The 22,126-nt window shown below is 30.3% G+C and overlaps 1 protein-coding gene across 1 annotated transcript in view; it reads right to left on the reverse strand.

The window, feature by feature from the left end:
- Positions 1–22,126, reverse strand: part of LOC129988748 (sodium/calcium exchanger 2-like) — a 79,744-nt gene that overhangs the window by 4,238 nt on the left and 53,380 nt on the right. The window contains exons 5-10 of the mRNA XM_056097016.1: positions 16,181–16,251; positions 13,300–13,467; positions 11,023–11,204; positions 9,485–9,720; positions 7,563–7,901; positions 4,961–5,139 (exon numbers count right to left, since the gene is read on the reverse strand). Coding sequence (XP_055952991.1) covers positions 4,961–5,139; positions 7,563–7,901; positions 9,485–9,720; positions 11,023–11,204; positions 13,300–13,467; positions 16,181–16,251 — 1,175 coding nt within the window. The remainder of the gene's footprint in view (positions 1–4,960; positions 5,140–7,562; positions 7,902–9,484; positions 9,721–11,022; positions 11,205–13,299; positions 13,468–16,180; positions 16,252–22,126) is intronic.

Here is a 22,126-nt window from a genome sequence, read left to right on the forward strand (position 1 = left end):
GACCTTATAATAATGCCCAATTCATCTATACCAGTCCCGTTTCTATAACATGGTGTACCGTTTTGCATTATCCAAAAACCATTCGATTGATTGGGTGTGGAGTTCATAAAATATTTTCATGAAATCATAATATTTTAACTGAATATAGTAGTATATAGAAAAATAGTGTTTGGCCCGTTTTGTATTGTGAAAGTTCCTACATTTAACAGATTTGACGTATTTCTATAACATGGTGTACCGTTTTGCATTATCCAAAAACCATTCGATTGATTGGGTGTGGAGTTCATAAAATATTTTCATGAAATCATAATATTTTAACTGAATATAGTAGTATATAGAAAAATAGTGTTTGGCCCGTTTTGTATTGTGAAAGTTCCTACATTTAACAGATTTGACGTATTTCTATAACATGGTGTACCGTTTTGCATTATCCAAAAACCATTCGATTGATTGGGTGTGGAGTTCATAAAATATTTTCATGAAATCATAATATTTTAACTGAATATAGTAGTATATAGAAAAATAGTGTTTGGCCCGTTTTGTATTGTGAAAGTTCCTACATTTAACAGATTTGACGTATTTCTATAACATGGTGTACCGTTTTGCATTATCCAAAAACCATTCGATTGATTGGGTGTGGAGTTCATAAAATATTTTCATGAAATCATAATATTTTAACTGAATATAGTAGTATATAGAAAAATAGTGTTTGGCCCGTTTTGTATTGTGAAAGTTCCTACATTTAACAGATTTGACGTATTTCTATAACATGGTGTACCGTTTTGCATTATCCAAAAACCATTCGATTGATTGGGTGTGGAGTTCATAAAATATTTTCATGAAATCATAATATTTTAACTGAATATAGTAGTATATAGAAAAATAGTGTTTGGCCCGTTTTGTATTGTGAAAGTTCCTACATTTAACAGATTTGACGTATTTCTATAACATGGTGTACCGTTTTGCATTATCCAAAAACCATTCGATTGATTGGGTGTGGAGTTCATAAAATATTTTCATGAAATCATAATATTTTAACTGAATATAGTAGTATATAGAAAAATAGTGTTTGGCCCGTTTTGTATTGTGAAAGTTCCTACATTTAACAGATTTGACGTATTTCTATAACATGGTGTACCGTTTTGCATTATCCAAAAACCATTCGATTGATTGGGTGTGGAGTTCATAAAATATTTTCATGAAATCATAATATTTTAACTGAATATAGTAGTATATAGAAAAATAGTGTTTGGCCCGTTTTGTATTGTGAAAGTTCCTACATTTAACAGATTTGACGTATTTCTATAACATGGTGTACCGTTTTGCATTATCCAAAAACCATTCGATTGATTGGGTGTGGAGTTCATAAAATATTTTCATGAAATCATAATATTTTAACTGAATATAGTAGTATATAGAAAAATAGTGTTTGGCCCGTTTTGTATTGTGAAAGTTCCTACATTTAACAGATTTGACGTATTTCTATAACATGGTGTACCGTTTTGCATTATCCAAAAACCATTCGATTGATTGGGTGTGGAGTTCATAAAATATTTTCATGAAATCATAATATTTTAACTGAATATAGTAGTATATAGAAAAATAGTGTTTGGCCCGTTTTGTATTGTGAAAGTTCCTACATTTAACAGATTTGACGTATTTCTATAACATGGTGTACCGTTTTGCATTATCCAAAAACCATTCGATTGATTGGGTGTGGAGTTCATAAAATATTTTCATGAAATCATAATATTTTAACTGAATATAGTAGTATATAGAAAAATAGTGTTTGGCCCGTTTTGTATTGTGAAAGTTCCTACATTTAACAGATTTGACGTATTTCTATAACATGGTGTACCGTTTTGCATTATCCAAAAACCATTCGATTGATTGGGTGTGGAGTTCATAAAATATTTTCATGAAATCATAATATTTTAACTGAATATAGTAGTATATAGAAAAATAGTGTTTGGCCCGTTTTGTATTGTGAAAGTTCCTACATTTAACAGATTTGACGTATTTCTATAACATGGTGTACCGTTTTGCATTATCCAAAAACCATTCGATTGATTGGGTGTGGAGTTCATAAAATATTTTCATGAAATCATAATATTTTAACTGAATATAGTAGTATATAGAAAAATAGTGTTTGGCCCGTTTTGTATTGTGAAAGTTCCTACATTTAACAGATTTGACGTATTTCTATAACATGGTGTACCGTTTTGCATTATCCAAAAACCATTCGATTGATTGGGTGTGGAGTTCATAAAATATTTTCATGAAATCATAATATTTTAACTGAATATAGTAGTATATAGAAAAATAGTGTTTGGCCCGTTTTGTATTGTGAAAGTTCCTACATTTAACAGATTTGACGTATTTCTATAACATGGTGTACCGTTTTGCATTATCCAAAAACCATTCGATTGATTGGGTGTGGAGTTCATAAAATATTTTCATGAAATCATAATATTTTAACTGAATATAGTAGTATATAGAAAAATAGTGTTTGGCCCGTTTTGTATTGTGAAAGTTCCTACATTTAACAGATTTGACGTATTTCTATAACATGGTGTACCGTTTTGCATTATCCAAAAACCATTCGATTGATTGGGTGTGGAGTTCATAAAATATTTTCATGAAATCATAATATTTTAACTGAATATAGTAGTATATAGAAAAATAGTGTTTGGCCCGTTTTGTATTGTGAAAGTTCCTACATTTAACAGATTTGACGTATTTCTATAACATGGTGTACCGTTTTGCATTATCCAAAAACCATTCGATTGATTGGGTGTGGAGTTCATAAAATATTTTCATGAAATCATAATATTTTAACTGAATATAGTAGTATATAGAAAAATAGTGTTTGGCCCGTTTTGTATTGTGAAAGTTCCTACATTTAACAGATTTGACGTATTTCTATAACATGGTGTACCGTTTTGCATTATCCAAAAACCATTCGATTGATTGGGTGTGGAGTTCATAAAATATTTTCATGAAATCATAATATTTTAACTGAATATAGTAGTATATAGAAAAATAGTGTTTGGCCCGTTTTGTATTGTGAAAGTTCCTACATTTAACAGATTTGACGTATTTCTATAACATGGTGTACCGTTTTGCATTATCCAAAAACCATTCGATTGATTGGGTGTGGAGTTCATAAAATATTTTCATGAAATCATAATATTTTAACTGAATATAGTAGTATATAGAAAAATAGTGTTTGGCCCGTTTTGTATTGTGAAAGTTCCTACATTTAACAGATTTGACGTATTTCTATAACATGGTGTACCGTTTTGCATTATCCAAAAACCATTCGATTGATTGGGTGTGGAGTTCATAAAATATTTTCATGAAATCATAATATTTTAACTGAATATAGTAGTATATAGAAAAATAGTGTTTGGCCCGTTTTGTATTGTGAAAGTTCCTACATTTAACAGATTTGACGTATTTCTATAACATGGTGTACCGTTTTGCATTATCCAAAAACCATTCGATTGATTGGGTGTGGAGTTCATAAAATATTTTCATGAAATCATAATATTTTAACTGAATATAGTAGTATATAGAAAAATAGTGTTTGGCCCGTTTTGTATTGTGAAAGTTCCTACATTTAACAGATTTGACGTATTTCTATAACATGGTGTACCGTTTTGCATTATCCAAAAACCATTCGATTGATTGGGTGTGGAGTTCATAAAATATTTTCATGAAATCATAATATTTTAACTGAATATAGTAGTATATAGAAAAATAGTGTTTGGCCCGTTTTGTATTGTGAAAGTTCCTACATTTAACAGATTTGACGTATTTCTATAACATGGTGTACCGTTTTGCATTATCCAAAAACCATTCGATTGATTGGGTGTGGAGTTCATAAAATATTTTCATGAAATCATAATATTTTAACTGAATATAGTAGTATATAGAAAAATAGTGTTTGGCCCGTTTTGTATTGTGAAAGTTCCTACATTTAACAGATTTGACGTATTTCTATAACATGGTGTACCGTTTTGCATTATCCAAAAACCATTCGATTGATTGGGTGTGGAGTTCATAAAATATTTTCATGAAATCATAATATTTTAACTGAATATAGTAGTATATAGAAAAATAGTGTTTGGCCCGTTTTGTATTGTGAAAGTTCCTACATTTAACAGATTTGACGTATTTCTATAACATGGTGTACCGTTTTGCATTATCCAAAAACCATTCGATTGATTGGGTGTGGAGTTCATAAAATATTTTCATGAAATCATAATATTTTAACTGAATATAGTAGTATATAGAAAAATAGTGTTTGGCCCGTTTTGTATTGTGAAAGTTCCTACATTTAACAGATTTGACGTATTTCTATAACATGGTGTACCGTTTTGCATTATCCAAAAACCATTCGATTGATTGGGTGTGGAGTTCATAAAATATTTTCATGAAATCATAATATTTTAACTGAATATAGTAGTATATAGAAAAATAGTGTTTGGCCCGTTTTGTATTGTGAAAGTTCCTACATTTAACAGATTTGACGTATTTCTATAACATGGTGTACCGTTTTGCATTATCCAAAAACCATTCGATTGATTGGGTGTGGAGTTCATAAAATATTTTCATGAAATCATAATATTTTAACTGAATATAGTAGTATATAGAAAAATAGTGTTTGGCCCGTTTTGTATTGTGAAAGTTCCTACATTTAACAGATTTGACGTATTTCTATAACATGGTGTACCGTTTTGCATTATCCAAAAACCATTCGATTGATTGGGTGTGGAGTTCATAAAATATTTTCATGAAACCATAATATTTTAACTGAATATAGTAGTATATAGAAAAATAGTGTTTGGCCCGTTTTGTATTGTGAAAGTTCCTACATTTAACAGATTTGACGTATTTTTCAATTGATGCCCCTTAAATGAAATAGTTATTTTAACAACAAGTTAGGGAAAGTTACCTTCCATCCGAATGTCAGGAAATGAAGGACGTAATCCAGTGTCGTAGCATTTTCTAGGTCGCCGCCATTCACAGTGAGAGCCGCTCTGAATTGTTCCCCCCATGTCTCAGACTGCAGTCTCACGTTATCTACGTTCACATTAGTCATGACAGCAACTCTGTTGACGATCGAATTGAAATCTGAAAAAATAATTTTCAAACAAATTATTTCAAGTAGATGTTTGTGAAAGGTAATAAGCACAGTTAACAACGTGTCATTCTTTGGTAATAATTTTAACATCTCGTGCATCTCACACATATTGTGTCACATTTTAATTCAGTAAAATAATATAATATACTATATATTAAAGAGAAAGTGAAATCTTTAAATATTCTCATTTTACAAGAAATACCAGGTCTTTAGTAGGATTTACGTTCAGCTAGCTACAATCCATGCAGGAAGATCACGCATGCATAGAAATTGTACAGTAACAAGTACTTGTCCAGTCGAGACAATAACTTGCTATAGTCCGCTCTTTCAGTGTACGCGCAATCTTCCTTCTGCGCATGCGTGACTTACTGGAATCTTATAAATGGTTGAATGTAAATCCACCTTTAGAGATAATCCATTCAAGCATATGGCGTGTTAACCCTTTCTAGGGCCGTGGGAAGTATGCTTCCCACCAAATTTATCAATCTTTGTATGAATTTATGTAGGTTGGCATTATGTAGGTTCTGACAAATTTTTTTAGAAAGACAGAAACTTAGAGGCTTCAGTTCTTTATCTTACACAAAATGATGTGTCTTGATTTGTTACTTCATTATTAATTAACCTAATTAATTAATCAAATTAAATTTATCTAATAAGCTAAATGAATCCCTTTTCTTATTCTAATTTCAAGCCTAAAAATATTTTAACATAATATGACTAGAAAAAAATGGCCCTTTAAAGGGTTAACAAACGGAAATTGAACAGAATTTTCAGCCATCTAGATAATCAGATCCTGTTTTGCAATTTAAACCCTATTCCTCTTTAAAATTTAAAGTATTCTTGCTGTGCTAAGAGATGCTACAGGAATTGTTTTTTCGTTACATTTAGCCTTTTAAATGTGAAGTATATGTGCCAGTATTATTTCAACTTCGCAGCGTTAACCAATGATTAATATCTGAAATATCTATAGCTCCTTGACATTTACCATAACTCTGCTGTTTTAGAGTTCAACTCTCTCGCTTTGCCGTTGTGGAAGATTGTTTACTCCAAGCAGGGAGCACCTTACTCTTTTAGGAGAGAAATGAAATTGAACTCAAAACTTTCGATGCCTTCAGGTATCAAATCCGATGATATTCACTTGGTTGGAAATGAAGATGAATCAGATCAATACGTAAGAGATTAAAGCAGAAGTATCAGTACTTTTCAGAGTAACATGAATAAACTATAAGATTTCGAAAAAAATTGAAGATACTTTTTCTCGTATACATCGCACAGAGAAACTACAGTAATCGTTGAAAAATTCGAAGTTGAGATTTTGACACGCTTTAGCCATCCCTGCCTTTGAAACGCACATTCTTAGAAAATGTCCGTTCGTCTGTCTGTCTGTGACAAAGATAACTCAAAAACGCTTAGAGCGAGACGGATGAAATTTGGGATACGGCCTTTTCACAAAATTTGCAGCTTTCTACCAAATTTTGAATAAAATCTGTTTAGAGGAAGTTCATCGGTCCAGCTGATCTAATATAAGTTAACACACTAATTATAGAACGAAGCGAATCAGATAGATAAAATTGGGTATATGGATTTAAAATCTATGGTGTAAACAACTGTCAAATTTCGAGCTAAATTCAAATAAGGGTCGACTGTCTATCGGTCTATACTTATAGAAAAATGTAAATGCGATCCTTCGAAAATAGAATTGCTTAAAGATATGGAATTTTGTGACTATAAAGTGCAATTTTGCGACAAATCTTTGTTTCGATCTGAACATACACGCACTAAATTTATGTCGATTGCTATCACATTATTAAAAAATCACCACACAAGAATAATTTTGGACTCTTTTTTTCTTTTATTCTGGCCATCATTGCTTAGCAGCACGCTGTCTTGCTACCGCACATATCACTCGCTCACGATACACTGAAGTGTTTTTCCCTTTGCCGCAAGAGGGCAGCACAAGTGACAGTTCGGAACACGATCGGTTGAGAAAAACGTGTCAACAACACAAATTCGATTTTTGGATATTATTAACGTATGCCAGGGATTAATCGCTAAATATATCGATGGATACAAGGATAACACGATAGATTCAGTAAAAATGCTAAATTCACGCAAAAAATATTTCGTAACTATTGTACGCCAATGCCATGTAGGCGTTCACTGACTTGACAAATTTATTATAGAGTATGTGAGAAAGTCTGGTTTTTAAAATTGCTTCATAAAGTTTTTCTTTATCAGCATTAGTTTTTAAAGAAAACTTTCAATTAATATATTACCTTCGGTTTTTTTTAATTAGTACATTAAAATATAACATCGTAGATGACATAATTAGATAGCGCGTTTATCAAAATATATATGTTTTTTATGGAATTGCCATGAATTATTAGATTTACACATAATTAATTGAACTTACCATCATCATTTGTGATCGTCACCGTTGATCTGTTCACCTGCCCGATGCTGGCGCCTCCTACTGGATCGAACAGTTCAACTTCGAAGTGTTCGTCCTTCTCCGCATTGAAATCGTCGACAATGGGAATTTCGATGTTCTTTTCCGATTCTCCGTGCTCAAAGGTGATTTCTCCTTCGCCTCCGATGTAGTCTTTGCCGGAAACTGCAGTCCTGTCGATGGTACGCCATTTGGCGGTCACTACACCGTCCACTCCATTGGTTCGGACGACAGGAATAAGGGCAGTACCAATGCTCTCTTGAACCAACAGACCTCGTCGCTTGAATTGTAGAACACCGGGTTCTAAGAGATTAAAAATCATGATCCAAGAATTTATTTTGATAAACGAAATAAAAAAAATTATGGAATGATATGAAATGTATTATAGAAAAATAGAAATTACAGTACACCTGCTTTATCAATAGAGAAATGCACTTAATGTTTGAATCGTCTGTAGTAATTGATTAAATATTAATCCTTCTTTGTATGATAATGGAAATTTCCATCATAATATTTAGTGAACAAAAAATTGGACTCAAAATAGGTGTACTATAAATTGGTTGTTACTGGTAACTTTTTTCATAACTATTGCGTAATAAGGAACGTAGCTGTCAAAAAAAATTCAAATGTCACAATCATTATAGCGGATGTGAACTTGTCATTCCGCTGTTTGTTGTGGTTGGAAGAAACATGCAATTTCTTGAATATTTTTTATAACTAATCTGAGATAATTTTTTTGCTAATAAAAGCGATAGATAATAAGTGGAGAAATTCAGAAGAGAGGAACATTGAAGATTTTGTACTGAGCTTAACATGTGAATAAAGGATATTTCCATTTTTCCTTAACATGATGATGGATATTTCCAACATACTATTTTTTAATTATTTTATATTATATAATTATACCAGGCCTTTTTGAACATTTTTCCTTTAATCTAGAGCATGAATTATATCACTCTGATTTATTGTACAAAAAAAAAGAAAAAAAATCATCCAAAGAAGGATTATTATTCCATATATTCTAAAATCATTTAAAGCAGGAAAATCGGAATCCTCTTGTACATTGAACTTATGAGAAATTGCAAGTATTTTTTTTTTTTTTTTTTTTTTTTTTTATGGAAGTAAACTTCGTTTTTGTGTTATGTCACTCACCGATTAATGATCTAGTTATTTCATTTAAAACGTCTACATTATCTGGATTTTTTTTAAAGCAAAGCACAGTATATGGATAAATCCTAACCTCGCAAAATTACATTTAAACAAAGAAAATTAGAGTAGTGGAGATAACGTTTACCAGTTGAGAAATTGAGCGGTAGTACCTCGCAAGACTTTGTCCTTAGTTGCAAAATTTAAAAGTTAATGGTTTTATTCAGAAAACTGTGATAGGTTGGCATAAGTTCTGACAAATTTTTTTAGTAAGTCAGAAACTTAGATGCTTCAGTTCTTTATCTCAGACAAAATGATGCGTCTTGATTTGTCACTTAATTATTAATTAACCAAATTAATTAATTAATCAAATTAAATTTATCTAATAAGCTAAATGAATCCATTTTCTTATTCTAATTTTAAGCCTAAAAATATTTTAACATAATATGACTATAAAAAAATGGCCCTTTAAAGGGTTATACTTTTATGTCATGAAACGAATCTTAAAGTGAAAATCTAAATTCACGCTCCAAATTACAAATCTTTACTGGTATCTTATCATGGGGGGAAGTTTGTTTCTTCTGGCGATTTTATATTACTGGCATAAGAGTCGATCTAAGAATCTGTAGGATTATATGGCACCATTTTATCACAGTTTCATATCACAATTTGGTAATAAAAACTTATTACCAAAGTTGAGGTTGGCAGTTCCACAAAAGAATGCCCAACTGTCTACATACCATCATCGTTGAGGATAGTGATTTCCATAATGCAGACCCTTCCCAACATCACTTGTCCGACATCCTCGGGCAGGATGCACAGCTTCAAGAAGAAGGTCTCGTCCGGTTCCCATTGGTTGTCGTCCACAATCTCAACGTGTATTTCCTTCTCCAATTCGCCGTCCTGGAAAGTGAGGATTTCCTTCAGGGGAACGTAGTCCTCCCCTGCCACGGCGGTACCATCAATGGTCTCCACCCTGAAAAGAAAATGAAATCTTTATCATGTTGTTTCTTCACTTCTGAGATCTCAAGAATCATCGCCTTTTCTGAAAGTAATTGCAAATGAATTACCCCCCCCCCCCGTTCTGCCTAACCATCCGGGGTAATATGAATGATCGTCGTCGCGAGTTTGAATCCTAATGTGCCACCATTAAATAACCACCACAGTACATCTTCTCTTTGTAAGATTTATTCTGATGCTAAAGTGGTGGTAACTCGGTCTTATTACATATCAATTAACGCAACAAGAGCTTCTTTACTCGTCCAGGAATCTCTCATCTACGTACTTAAGATGCCTTAAATGTGGGGTTATTGTGTGAGTAAGCAAAATTTTGTAGCTTCTATTCTTAAGTTCAGTATTTAAAGCGGTACTTTTTGAAGTTAATTCCAAAATTAGATTTATTGATTACCCAAGGGAAAGAATAAAAAATGCATAAATAAATAAAGCAGAACTGCAAATAAATCTCGATATCTGAGGCATTCGAATGACACGATTCCAGTTGAACGCTCTCAGACAAATGAGGATGAACTTTCCTTTAACTAATACTTGAATTTCATTCAAAGCTATCATACAAAATAAATTTTTAAAAAATCGCGGAATAGAAACTTATATATCTCCATTCTAATCGACTACAAAGTGTTTCAAGATTTCAGAATATGTTCTGGTGAATTCTTAAATATACTGCGCATGTTAAAGCGACGGAATTAAGAAAGAACCGCACAGGCAATAAGACAATATAAGAGAAATGTGTGCAAAGCAAAAATATATACAAACAACATATATTCAACAATTTGCATTAGATCAAAAAATTGTAAAGTTAGAATTAACTTCAAGATAATGAATTTATTTAAAGATAAATCTCTAATTTTAAAAGGTTTTGTGCTATAGCTTCAATATGTCGGCATTCAACTATTTAATTGACATTTTTATTACAGTTGTAAAAAACGCTTAACTCATCATTTTTTTTATTAATTGTCATGCATTTAATAAAACTCATCAATGCGTTTAATTGCCATGCTTTTTGTGTTTAAATTTAAATTAAATAAAGAGACAGATTAAAAAAATAAATTATTTCTTTTGTAAAACTGAATAAGATAAAAAACATTTAATTGTATACAAATCAATATTTTGCATTAATGAAATTTTAGTCATATAGTTGCAAAATTTTGCAAGTAAAGAGATTCATATTCATAAACGATGAAAAATCAGAGTTAAAGAAATAATTTAAATTTTGCTTCTAAGAGAGAATATATATCAAATGCAACATTTTATTCCTCACCTGCATCTAGCGATTCCACTGGTTTTTCCGTGCCGCTTCACTTTGACGGCAACTTTTCCCGCATTTTCCATCACTGCTGCCGTTGCCGCCTTGAAATCCAGTACTGGAATGTCCTTCTGCTCCTCGGGAGCTATTGCTTTGCTGTCCACCTGATCTCCCTCTTGACCGAGCAGACTGTAAACCTGCAGAAATAAGAGATAATTATATTCTGCACAAAACACGATCTCGCAGATCCTATCTCACAAAGCATATCAACGATTTTCTAAAATGTGCCATTCCAAATAGACAACGATATTTTATAATGACTGTATTTATAAATATAGTGGAACTTCTGTTTAATATTATAACTTTGAATGAACAAATATTATATAGGGTGTTCATTAATTATTGTCGGGGTTTCCGTACTTCATAACTTTCGAATAAAAAATATTACACAAAACCCGATTACGTATTCGTAAATTATAACTCAAAGAATTTTATTAATGATATTAAAGTGTAAAGTTTGCACAATTTGCACTTTGTAGGCATTCAGCTGAAGGCGATTATGTATTCGTAAATTACAACGCAAAGAATTTTAAGTGGCAACAATGCGAAGAGGTGGACCAATCCCAGGGCCTCCGAGATCACCAGATATAACACCGCTGGACTTCTTTCTATGGGGGTTTGTCAGGAACATTGTGTACAAGACCCCTGTGCCCTCCCTTGATGAACTGAAGCGCAGAATTGTTACTGCGATACAAAATATTACCCCACAAATGCTGGAGAACACTTGGAGGGAAATCGAATTTCGTCTCGATGTGTTACGAGCCACGAAGGGTAGCCATGTGCAAATTCATTAATCTTTTTAATATCATTAAAAAGTAGGCTCATCTCTAAAGTGGGCTCAGTGCCACCTTCCAGATATGCCCGAGCACGTGTAACATGATAACGAGTTTATCTCTGGAAGGGCCTTCAAAAAAAGACCATTCCCTAACCTCCTCTTTTGCAAGTCCACTCACAAAACATAACGTATTAAGAATAAAATACTATATTTTAATATCATTATTTATTTCGCGTATCTCGGAAACGGCTTTAACGATTTGGATTAAATTTTATATTTAGATAAGGTTTTGCTTTTTAATATTACCTATATAGGTGTCTTTAGTGAAAAAAAAAATGCGATTTTATTCACACACAAAAAAATCTTGTGAAGATTTTGTGAAATAGAAAATCTGATGTATGTAAATAAAAAGACGTATGTGTAAGAGCCTTGAAAAGTTTTAAAGTAGAAATTCCTGTTATTTCCAACGATGGCATTTTTCAAGTGGGCGGGGAGTTTAAATTCTAAATTATCTTCATATTTGAGTTCCATTTCCCTGTCTCTTTAATCAGGGATTCATTACAACCAATAAATCCACTTTCAATCTTCAACCATGACTACTGTAGAAGAACTAAAAGAAATACAAGTCTGTCACAGAGGAAAACCACAGCAAAAAAAAGTCAGATTGCTCCTTATACTTTTTATGAGGAAAACTTATCTGAAATGTATTATTTCATTAATGAATCAAAAGCAGTTTAGTTTACTGAATCAAAACATTCTCGAAAACGACTTGCCATTATTTCTGAAGCACGAAAACGTGCTCAAATAATGAAAACAAGTACAGAATTCAGAAAATGAGAAACAGCTGTGAGACAAAGATTTATTTTAATACAAATATTTTTATATGCAACTAGTCACGATGAATTGATACTTGAGTGGAAATAATCAAATAAAAAATAATTATTGTAATAAATAGTATAATTATATCATTGTAATATAGTACTAATTTAACTTCTTAAAAAGTCAAGAAAAATTATCTGAGAAAATTTTTGTTGGTAAATTACAAATCTGAATGACTTTTATTCCAGAATAGTAAAATAGACAATTTGACCTTATATTGTGAAGTATAGACCAGATAATCGAGAATAAAAAGCCGGATAAACGAGATTTCTGTAAATAAATATTTTCATTGAAAATGCCTTTTTTACTCCAAAGTTCAGTCTTATGCACGTTTTTTCTCTTTTATTGAACGGATTTGGATATTGTTAACCTTCTTTTAGCTATATAATATCATAAACGACTGGCTGCCTCAAAAGTGGGTTCAGTGAAACCTCCCAGATATGCCAGAGCACGTGTAACACGATAACGAGTTTATCTCTGGAAGGGCCTTCAAAAAAAGACCATTCCCTAACCTCCCATTTGCAAGTCCATTCACAAAATATAACGTATTAAGAATAAAAGAATATATTTTAATTCACCTTCTTGAGCTTCTTGCTGAGACTGGGTTTGGGTTTCTTGCTTCCCGACAAATCGCGAATGGCGCCAATCCTGTACCACATTCTTGTATGTTCGCTCTCTTCCACGAGCCTGGCGGCCGCCAAGCAGGCAGCATCTTCCGCCGTCAAGGCTGGGTGTTTGCGGACTTCCTGCCAAAAAATGAAATAAATTATATTATATATATATATAACAGATATTTAAAATCTAAAAAAAAAGTATGCAGAAAGTAATCATATTCAATAAGAATGATTGCTGGCAATGGCGATATTTAAATATATAGTATCACTATATTCGTTTCAGCAGAGACAGTTCTTGCACCGAAGTGTTTGGTGGTAGGTTGTAACCTATTCCGTATTGTACAGTAATCGCTAGCAGTATAATTTAAATTTTATATTATCTAGTTCATTTTCAGTAATTTAATTGTAGGTTAATAATAAATAATAACAGAATTTTTTATTTGATGCAGATAAGATTTAACAAAGAATTTACTAATATATTTTTTTATTAATTTTAATTAAAAATAAAATTTTAAAATAAAGATTTTATTTTTCTTGCATTTTCTTACTCTCATTTTGTATAATATTTACTCAACTACGGTTAAAAAATAAAGGAATTATAAAACTGTAAGATTGAAATAAGTACACATGCAAGGAGGATCCTATTATCGTATTTCGTTATGAAAAAATTTCACTGTGCAATATTTTCTAATTGATTTTTTTATCAGCAATTACTTTTTTATTTTTTAATTATTATAATTATTTTACTATTAATTTTCATAATTTTATATTAAAAAAATCATGGATGTAGCAACTGTACATTAAGAACCGCCAATGCATTTGCGTGTTATTGATGAAGGATTTTAAATATAGGAAAGGCTTTTCCCTATCCCTTTTTTAAAAGTGTTTCTCATATATATTTTTTCTAAAAGTAACATTTCTTTGAAACAAATAACATTAAAAGAAATTAGCGTTCTTTTTTACGAAATTTAAATATGCATAGCATATATCAAAATAGTTTGTCTAATGCAGCAAATTTAGCAAGTTTATACTATAGTGTCCTTGCTAAACTTCAATAATCTTAGAGATTAATTACATTTTAATCTAAATTTTAAAAGATTTAACGATTAGCAATTATGCACCATCAAATGAAATTTGTCAACTGAATCCGATATTCTTGAAGAAGTTGACATAACAGAGTCCGATTCTAAATGATGATTTCTTCGTCCTTTTAAGATAAAGAAATAATCATACATAAAAATTTCCCTAGGAACAGCTACAATTACTACAGAACAACTACATATACTCTTCTATTACATCTACTCAATTTCAAAATAAAGCACCACTTATCAATGCCATTTATCAGTTCGGAGTATATGGGGAAAGTTAATTACTTCAAATATTTACAAAGAAGGTGGAGACTCTAATGGAGCGCTGAATATAACCCATTTCAAAAAAAACCTGGGAAGAATATTTAATCGCAGAGAAGAGAGAAGAGGCTATTTTTTCGATTTTTCTTGAACCGCTTTAAATAAGTTGTATCCTGTGAGCACAATCAATCAACCATTATCTCATATTAAATACCAATGAATAAAAAAATAATTAATTCTGGGAAACTTTAAGCTGTTCTGTTTTTTTTTATGATCAGGGGTAAATAATTTCTTTCGTGTCCTTTTCATGTTTTGGCACAAATAATTATTAGAGAATCTTTTTTTTTTCCCCTCCTGAATACGAACTTCTATCTCGATGTATATACTATATATTCTATTCTTTTTTAATTTTATATTTAATAATTCTTATTTTTCGATAACCTCTTAATTACATGGGGCCTTTGGATTAAGGGGAGAAGGGGGGATTTTGAATAAAAGTTAGATTCTCACAAAAAAATCTTTGGTTTCAATTCTTGCCTGGAGGTTGCCTTTGACAAACCCTTCAAGACGAGCACATTTTTATCTTTACCATTTTTTTTAACTAACATTAATTTCTTGGTTTTTCACGTATATTTTAATCATGAAGCAGAAAGCATAACGAAGACAGAGATGACGGTTTGTTAGTGCCCTTAAACTTACTTACCAGGAATATCCATTAGTTAGTTATTGTAATTCTTCTAAAATCAATAAATGGCATGCTTCTAATGACAATAATTTTTGTACTTTTTATTTAATTTTTTTTCATTAGTTTTCAAGTATATCTGGTTAATTCAAAGAGTCAAAGGCCCATGATAAAGGATAAGTATGACATCTTTCGCTGGTCAAAGTGGCCTTGGATCGCCTAGATATCATCTGGGTTAGGAATCTGACTTAATATTCTATACTGGAGTAGATTGCGTACATGGAAGAATACCAACAGTAATTCGGCCATATTTGCATTTCATACCTGAAGGAACCCCAGCGATCAACCAGATTTCTGTAAGTAATTCATTACTAAACGGAATATCGGTCAAACAATTTTTGAATGGCGATTTCGAGCATAGTAATGATAAGATTATGATTTTCTTCCTCTGACTAAAATACCTTATCCACATCTTGTCTTAACTCACTAAACTACTGCATGGTTCGAATGATCAAGGTTAAGTTCAATAATATAGCATTGATTTAGTAATTAATAAAATTAAAATCATCAAAGGTATTAAATAAAAAAATATTAAAGAAATAAGAACTCCATGTTCTTTTGAAATATACACTTCTTTTACTGTCACAACTTCCCGATATTGTTTCAACTTTGCATTTTATATCATCTGTATTAATTTCGAGCACTTAAGAAAATTATGTTTAGTTATCTAAAAAATGTAATCAAAGCTTATGGTCAAACCCATAGAAGAAAGATAAAAAGGAAAATTCGAATTAATATTCAAAAAAAATTATACCTTTATAAATTTAACAAGAGTATCTTTGTTCAGCTGACCCTTCGGAAAATATTCCTCTTTCTTTACTGTACCTATAAAAAAAACAATATCAATTAATTTCTGATTTTTAAAAATATATATGCCCCCTAACTTTATAAATCTCTTTTTAAAAATTATTAAAAACAAAACTTAATATCAATATTTTTAATATAAAATGATTAAACATTACATTTGAACAAACAAATTAACATATCTTCGAATTATTTAAATTCTTATGATGAATCTCGCCAAAATTGGCGATAATAATCCAAAAGCTACAAGTAAAAATAAATAAATAAAACTTTTAAGAATATCTGTAGCAAAATAATCAAAATAACTAGGTTTCCTAAATTAAAATTTAAAAATAATTATTCGAAAACTTAAAATCAGTAGTAAAAAAAATTCATAAATAATGAATGCCGAAAAATACAACAGGTGTTTGTTTTTAGCATTGTTATACAGTTTTCTTAATATATAAAAAATCTTTAAAAATCTACAACCTGCGCTGAGCTTACTTATATAAATTAATCGTAATCGTCGACTTATTGATTAAGGATTTGATATCAATGTCAGATTTTTATACGCTAACTTTATATCAATAATAAATTAAAGTAAAGCTATATCAACTGTATTTTATTTATTTGGTTAATGATTTTTTATTACATACATAATGTGTTAAAAATTGTTCAAGATTATTTCAGTTGCTTAATATTTAGCAAATTTTGGTAACTGCCAAATATTCCTAATGTAATTATTGCTTTTCCAAAAATATAAAAAATCGTTTTCAAAATAAAAAGTAAAAAGTAGGTTACGTCATATAAACAAAAAAAAAAAGCTTAATATCGGCCATTACAAAATTGTATGCGTTTTAAAAGATATAAACGATTTGATATAAGATGTTTTCGTGTGTATACAATTAAAAAAAAACTTTCATTCAGTTATGTTATCAGTTATTTTTATCAACATTACAATATAAAATATGAGCGGAAAAACAAAATAAAAGCAGACATTGGTTCGAATTTATCTGTTTATTTTCGAAGAATCAGAAAACTAATGAGATGGAAAAAAAGATTATAAATATATCATCATCAAAGCAAACACGATTTAATAATTCTTATCATAAAATCCTTATGTCATCTTTAAGGTCTTTCTTTTAAAGAGAAATAATTTACGAAATGAGTAACAACATTAACATATGCTCGTAAACAATGAATTTCATCATTTGTATTTAAAGTCAGAAATAATCTACGTTACTAATCTGATTATGACGCAGCATTTGAATTGTCATCAAAATAAAACCGCCTTTCATTCAACAGGTATGATGACATAATGGCATAAAATGATAGACGATAAAGAATAAAATGAATAGCATCTGCTTGAACATTAAATTGACACATTTTTGCCATTTTTTTTTCAGTAATGATAAAACTTAAGGTTTTAAATATACTCCAGAAATAACGTTCCATTTTTTTAATGATTTAAACATTTTTTAATATAAAATTTTATATTGATTTTTAAAAAAGACATACAGGTATATTTTATAAATATAATTCATTACTGATTTTCAAAAACATTTTGAGGTTTTACATTATTTTAAAGACAAAAAATAAATTAAACGCAAATATTTGTTTGCCTTTAATTACTTCATTATTATTATTATTATGAGATAATTTATAATAATTAAATTATCACTATTATTTAATTAATTATTAAATTATGATTATTATATTTCTTACACAAAAAAATTAAACATGCTTTGATCCGCTATTAATTTACATAAAAAATATTGGAAAGTGATTTTAGAAAAATTGATTAGAAGAATAGGTTAGTTTTAAATTATATTGTTAAAGAATTAGGCTAAATTTTACTAAACAGTCTACTTAAGTACGTTTCATAAAAAAAAATTAAATAAAATTATTTGTTATACTCAAAATGTAACGTTTTTATTATTATTATTAGGTATTATTACTATATTTACCAGTAAGATATTAGCAGCTAGTATTATTAATACTTTAACCAAATTGAAATGTAAAATTTTCTCGCATAATAAAAGGTTCATCTTCAAAGATTGAAGTTCATCCGATAAATAGTGAGGTTTTATCATACATGATGAGCGTATTGAGCATATTTTGAGCATGAGCATATTTTGTAATAACATGATTACAAAATATTAGCATGAAATAACCGTTGAAAATGTGATACAAAAATATAGTCTTGTGCTTAAAATTGTTTTTAATCCTTAAACAAGTGGCGTAGCTGGTCCATACATTTAAGAGTGGATAAAAATTTAATTTTTACCGAAAGAATATTAGGGAGGGGCGATGACAGAATACTTTTTTTGTGATTTCATGAAATCATATATTTCTATTTCAAGAGAATTTAGATATGGTTATGAGTGTTTGATACACTGGTTCTTGATAATCAAATGTCGAGGCTAGGACAATAAACATTTTGTCTAATATCACGTATAAAATAATGGACAATCCGTGGGGAGAAATAAATTAATATTTTGACATTCTTCGATCTACAAAGGAGATACACGATGAAATTTTCTTAGCTAATTTATCAAATTATAAATTTGATTAAAGAATTGCATTTTACAAAAAAAACTTCACTTGTTGAAAGGATGCAGATTTTTTTCGTAATAAATGTTTGTAACCAGAGTAAAACTTCGTGCTCATTCTGCATTGTTTTAATTTAAAACATAATAAACTCATTTCTTTTATGATTTCCTTTCATCATCATCATTCATGGGCACTCTTCCAAAATTCACTTGACCGTGACGGAAAATACTTCTACGGTATCCTTCAACAATGCTAAACCTAAGCCAAAAGATAACAAATGACAGCTGCTAGGAAAAACTGAGCGGTTTAAATGCAGCTCTAGAACAAATCGCATTAATGACATTCTGATTCCCCCACCCCACCCCTATTCGTGCAAATGATTTAGAAGTCTGTGGAATTAATTCTCGTCAGATTGGGTAATGTAATGTATAAAGGATAGGTCATCGTTTACCATTTGAACTTCTTTGGAATGTCATCCTTACTGTGGTTGTGGAACAGAATATTTCCGTCGTGAAACCAAACGAGTTTTTTTCTTCAAGACTGATACCAGCCGCTCAAACTGTTTGCACCAGCTCTCCTTTGTTCTTTTTTGGTTTGGGTTTCACATATCTAAAGCCCAACTTTATATCATGCTAACGGATTGGTAGTCATTGCCGGATTTACACATCAGTTATACAAGCTATAGCTTAGCCCCCTCCCTCCCCCCAACAAAAAAATGTCCTATTGAGCAATTCTATACAATATACGCCACTTAAACTACGTAAGTGTATTAAGCATACATCTGGATTGATGATGAAAGTTCAAAATCTATCGTTCTTACGCTTAGAATTGGCATAATGTGGCGAATCAGAGCTATTTTCTATCAGACAATTAAGCAAGCACATATTCATTCTGTGCCGGAAAACTTATGAAGATTTGTTGACTTTTATGATTACGCGCAGATGTCAATTTATTATAGAATGGCCGAACTCAAACTTCTCGACCGATTCCTGAACAGTTATGGGATTTTTTTCAACCAGGATTTTCAAGAAGTTTTCGTGGAGCTCTGCTCTTGCCCCTCCCCCTGTCCTAAGACAAAGTTCACTTTTTAGAATTATAATTCTTGATTCGGAATCTCTGGACACTTTTCACTTCTGACACTAGTTTACTTTTATTATAAGATGGCCATTTACTGCATTTAAGTTAGTCGAATTTGTCATTAAGTTAGAGACCATGGTGGCATGCGGGTTAGGTCTCGACTCCGAGGCCAAATGGTTGCAGGTTCGAAACCCGATTATACTGAAAAAAAAAAACTACCATATTAGAGGGCCGGTGCATGTTAATCTGACGTATCCATATGTTCCTCACCAGTACGACCTTAGAAGTTTGGAGATGAGAGTGCTGCCCAGGTGTCGTCCGCGTCATCTGATGACAGATCAAAATGACTAAATCTGTCTCAAAATAGCCCTCACATTTCTTTAGAATGGGATGTAAATATAACTAAAGTAAAGTAAACCATTACATTGTTGCCTTTAATCAATTCATAAAACAAAATAGGCCGCATACGCTCCTTTGCCATATATGGCATATATTTTTATGACTTTCTTAATAATTTAGAAAAACAATCATTAAAATCGAACAACGCTCAACACCCTTCCGATACCCTTTCAACACCTTTCCGAATCATGAAATTAAAAAACTACACTATTTATGGGACGGCTTAATATATATATAGTATAATGCAGCTTTGATATCCAAACGTTATTTATAATACTATTAGTTAGTCATTATAATTAAAAAATTTTAATTATCAATATTTGCAAGTGATAAAGCGAATAATATCATATATTCAAAAATTAAATTAAAAAAATTATCATTATTTTACTTTTTTTAACGTACAATTCTTTTTCTTCTAGCTGTTAAATTAGTATAGAATATAATCAAGAAATGATTATATTCTATAGGAAAAATGTTAACTGTAAGTTTCTATCTTAGCTTTCGGAAAATTAATATTTTTTGTGAAAATCAAGCATTTTTGCTTTACTAAATTAATTTTTGGCCTTGTATATTATGAAAATGTGAATAAATATCGAGACAAAAAATGGTAATCAATTGATGAAGATAGAAAAAATAAATACTGGTACTTTTCGTTAATAAAGAAATAATATCTTGAGTATAATAATGAAATAATATTGTTTTTGAGCAATGAAGCACATCAAGATATAAATATGGCAGGGAAATCTTTTACGTCAAAAAACGCAAAGAATTTTTATTCCATGTAATATTCAGCATGACACCATTTTATTGTCATGTAATATATAAGAAATACACCGTGTGAATTTATTTTGAAATCCACTACACAACTTGCAAGATTTTACAAAAGATAAAATATTATTATATCAATATATATATAATTTACTAAATTTTCCTATATTTTCAATACGTTTATTTAGAAATTAGAATATTTATAAATGGATATTTGAATATTATTGTATATTACTATGGATTTCGGACAGTTTTGAATCTTAATAGTTAAATAAAAACAAATATCTTTTCACAAAGATAAAAAAAAAAATTTTAAAATGGTTACTTAAAATAAATAATTAGTTTATTAAAAAACATACTGAAATATGAAATCAAATTTATTTTCTTATTAAAAAAAGAACCTCACATATGCACTGCTAAGGGTTGCAAAATATCAAAACCTATTTCTGCTTTTACCCGTGAAATAGCTCATAATAAAAGCTTCTCTTTTTCTATTAAAAATTTATTTTTGATATTTTTTTCAGGAACATATAAGAGAAACTAGAAAAATATCGTCTGCTCCAAAAATATAAATGTCGGTCAAATGAGAACGAGAGAGAAAAGAATTTTCAGCTATATTGATGTTAACTTTTCTATAGTAAAGAAATTCGTTTTTGCATTAATGGAAAATATTATAATATCATAACATTATCATTACTTAAAAACAATTCGATTTTTCATTTTATTATATCCAGCATTAATTTAACTGGTAAAAGTAATTTCGACTTCCTAGCTTCGAGGCCAAAGAGATAATAGCTCACTTTCTTTCTTTCAGTAAAAAGCAATAATCAAAATAGAAGAAAGGTGGGAAAAATAGATGTCATGGCAACAACGTGGGAGATATATTCACTTCTTGTTTTACTTTGTTTTTGGAAGAATGGGGTCACTTTAGTTTATTCAGTTTCATTATTGATCCCATCTTCCCACGACGGTAACTTAAATAAAATTGCATCGCCTGGAAATACGGTATGTTCTAGATGGTCTACTAATGTATTCCTGTATAATACAGATTTATCGGAGTTCCAGATACATGGACAAATTAGGGCACGTTTATTTCAAGAAATCATCTTTCGTTGGGCTG

This window comes from Argiope bruennichi, chromosome 10, assembly GCF_947563725.1.
Source record: "Argiope bruennichi chromosome 10, qqArgBrue1.1, whole genome shotgun sequence".
In the NCBI taxonomy this organism is placed as follows: domain Eukaryota; kingdom Metazoa; phylum Arthropoda; class Arachnida; order Araneae; family Araneidae; genus Argiope; species Argiope bruennichi.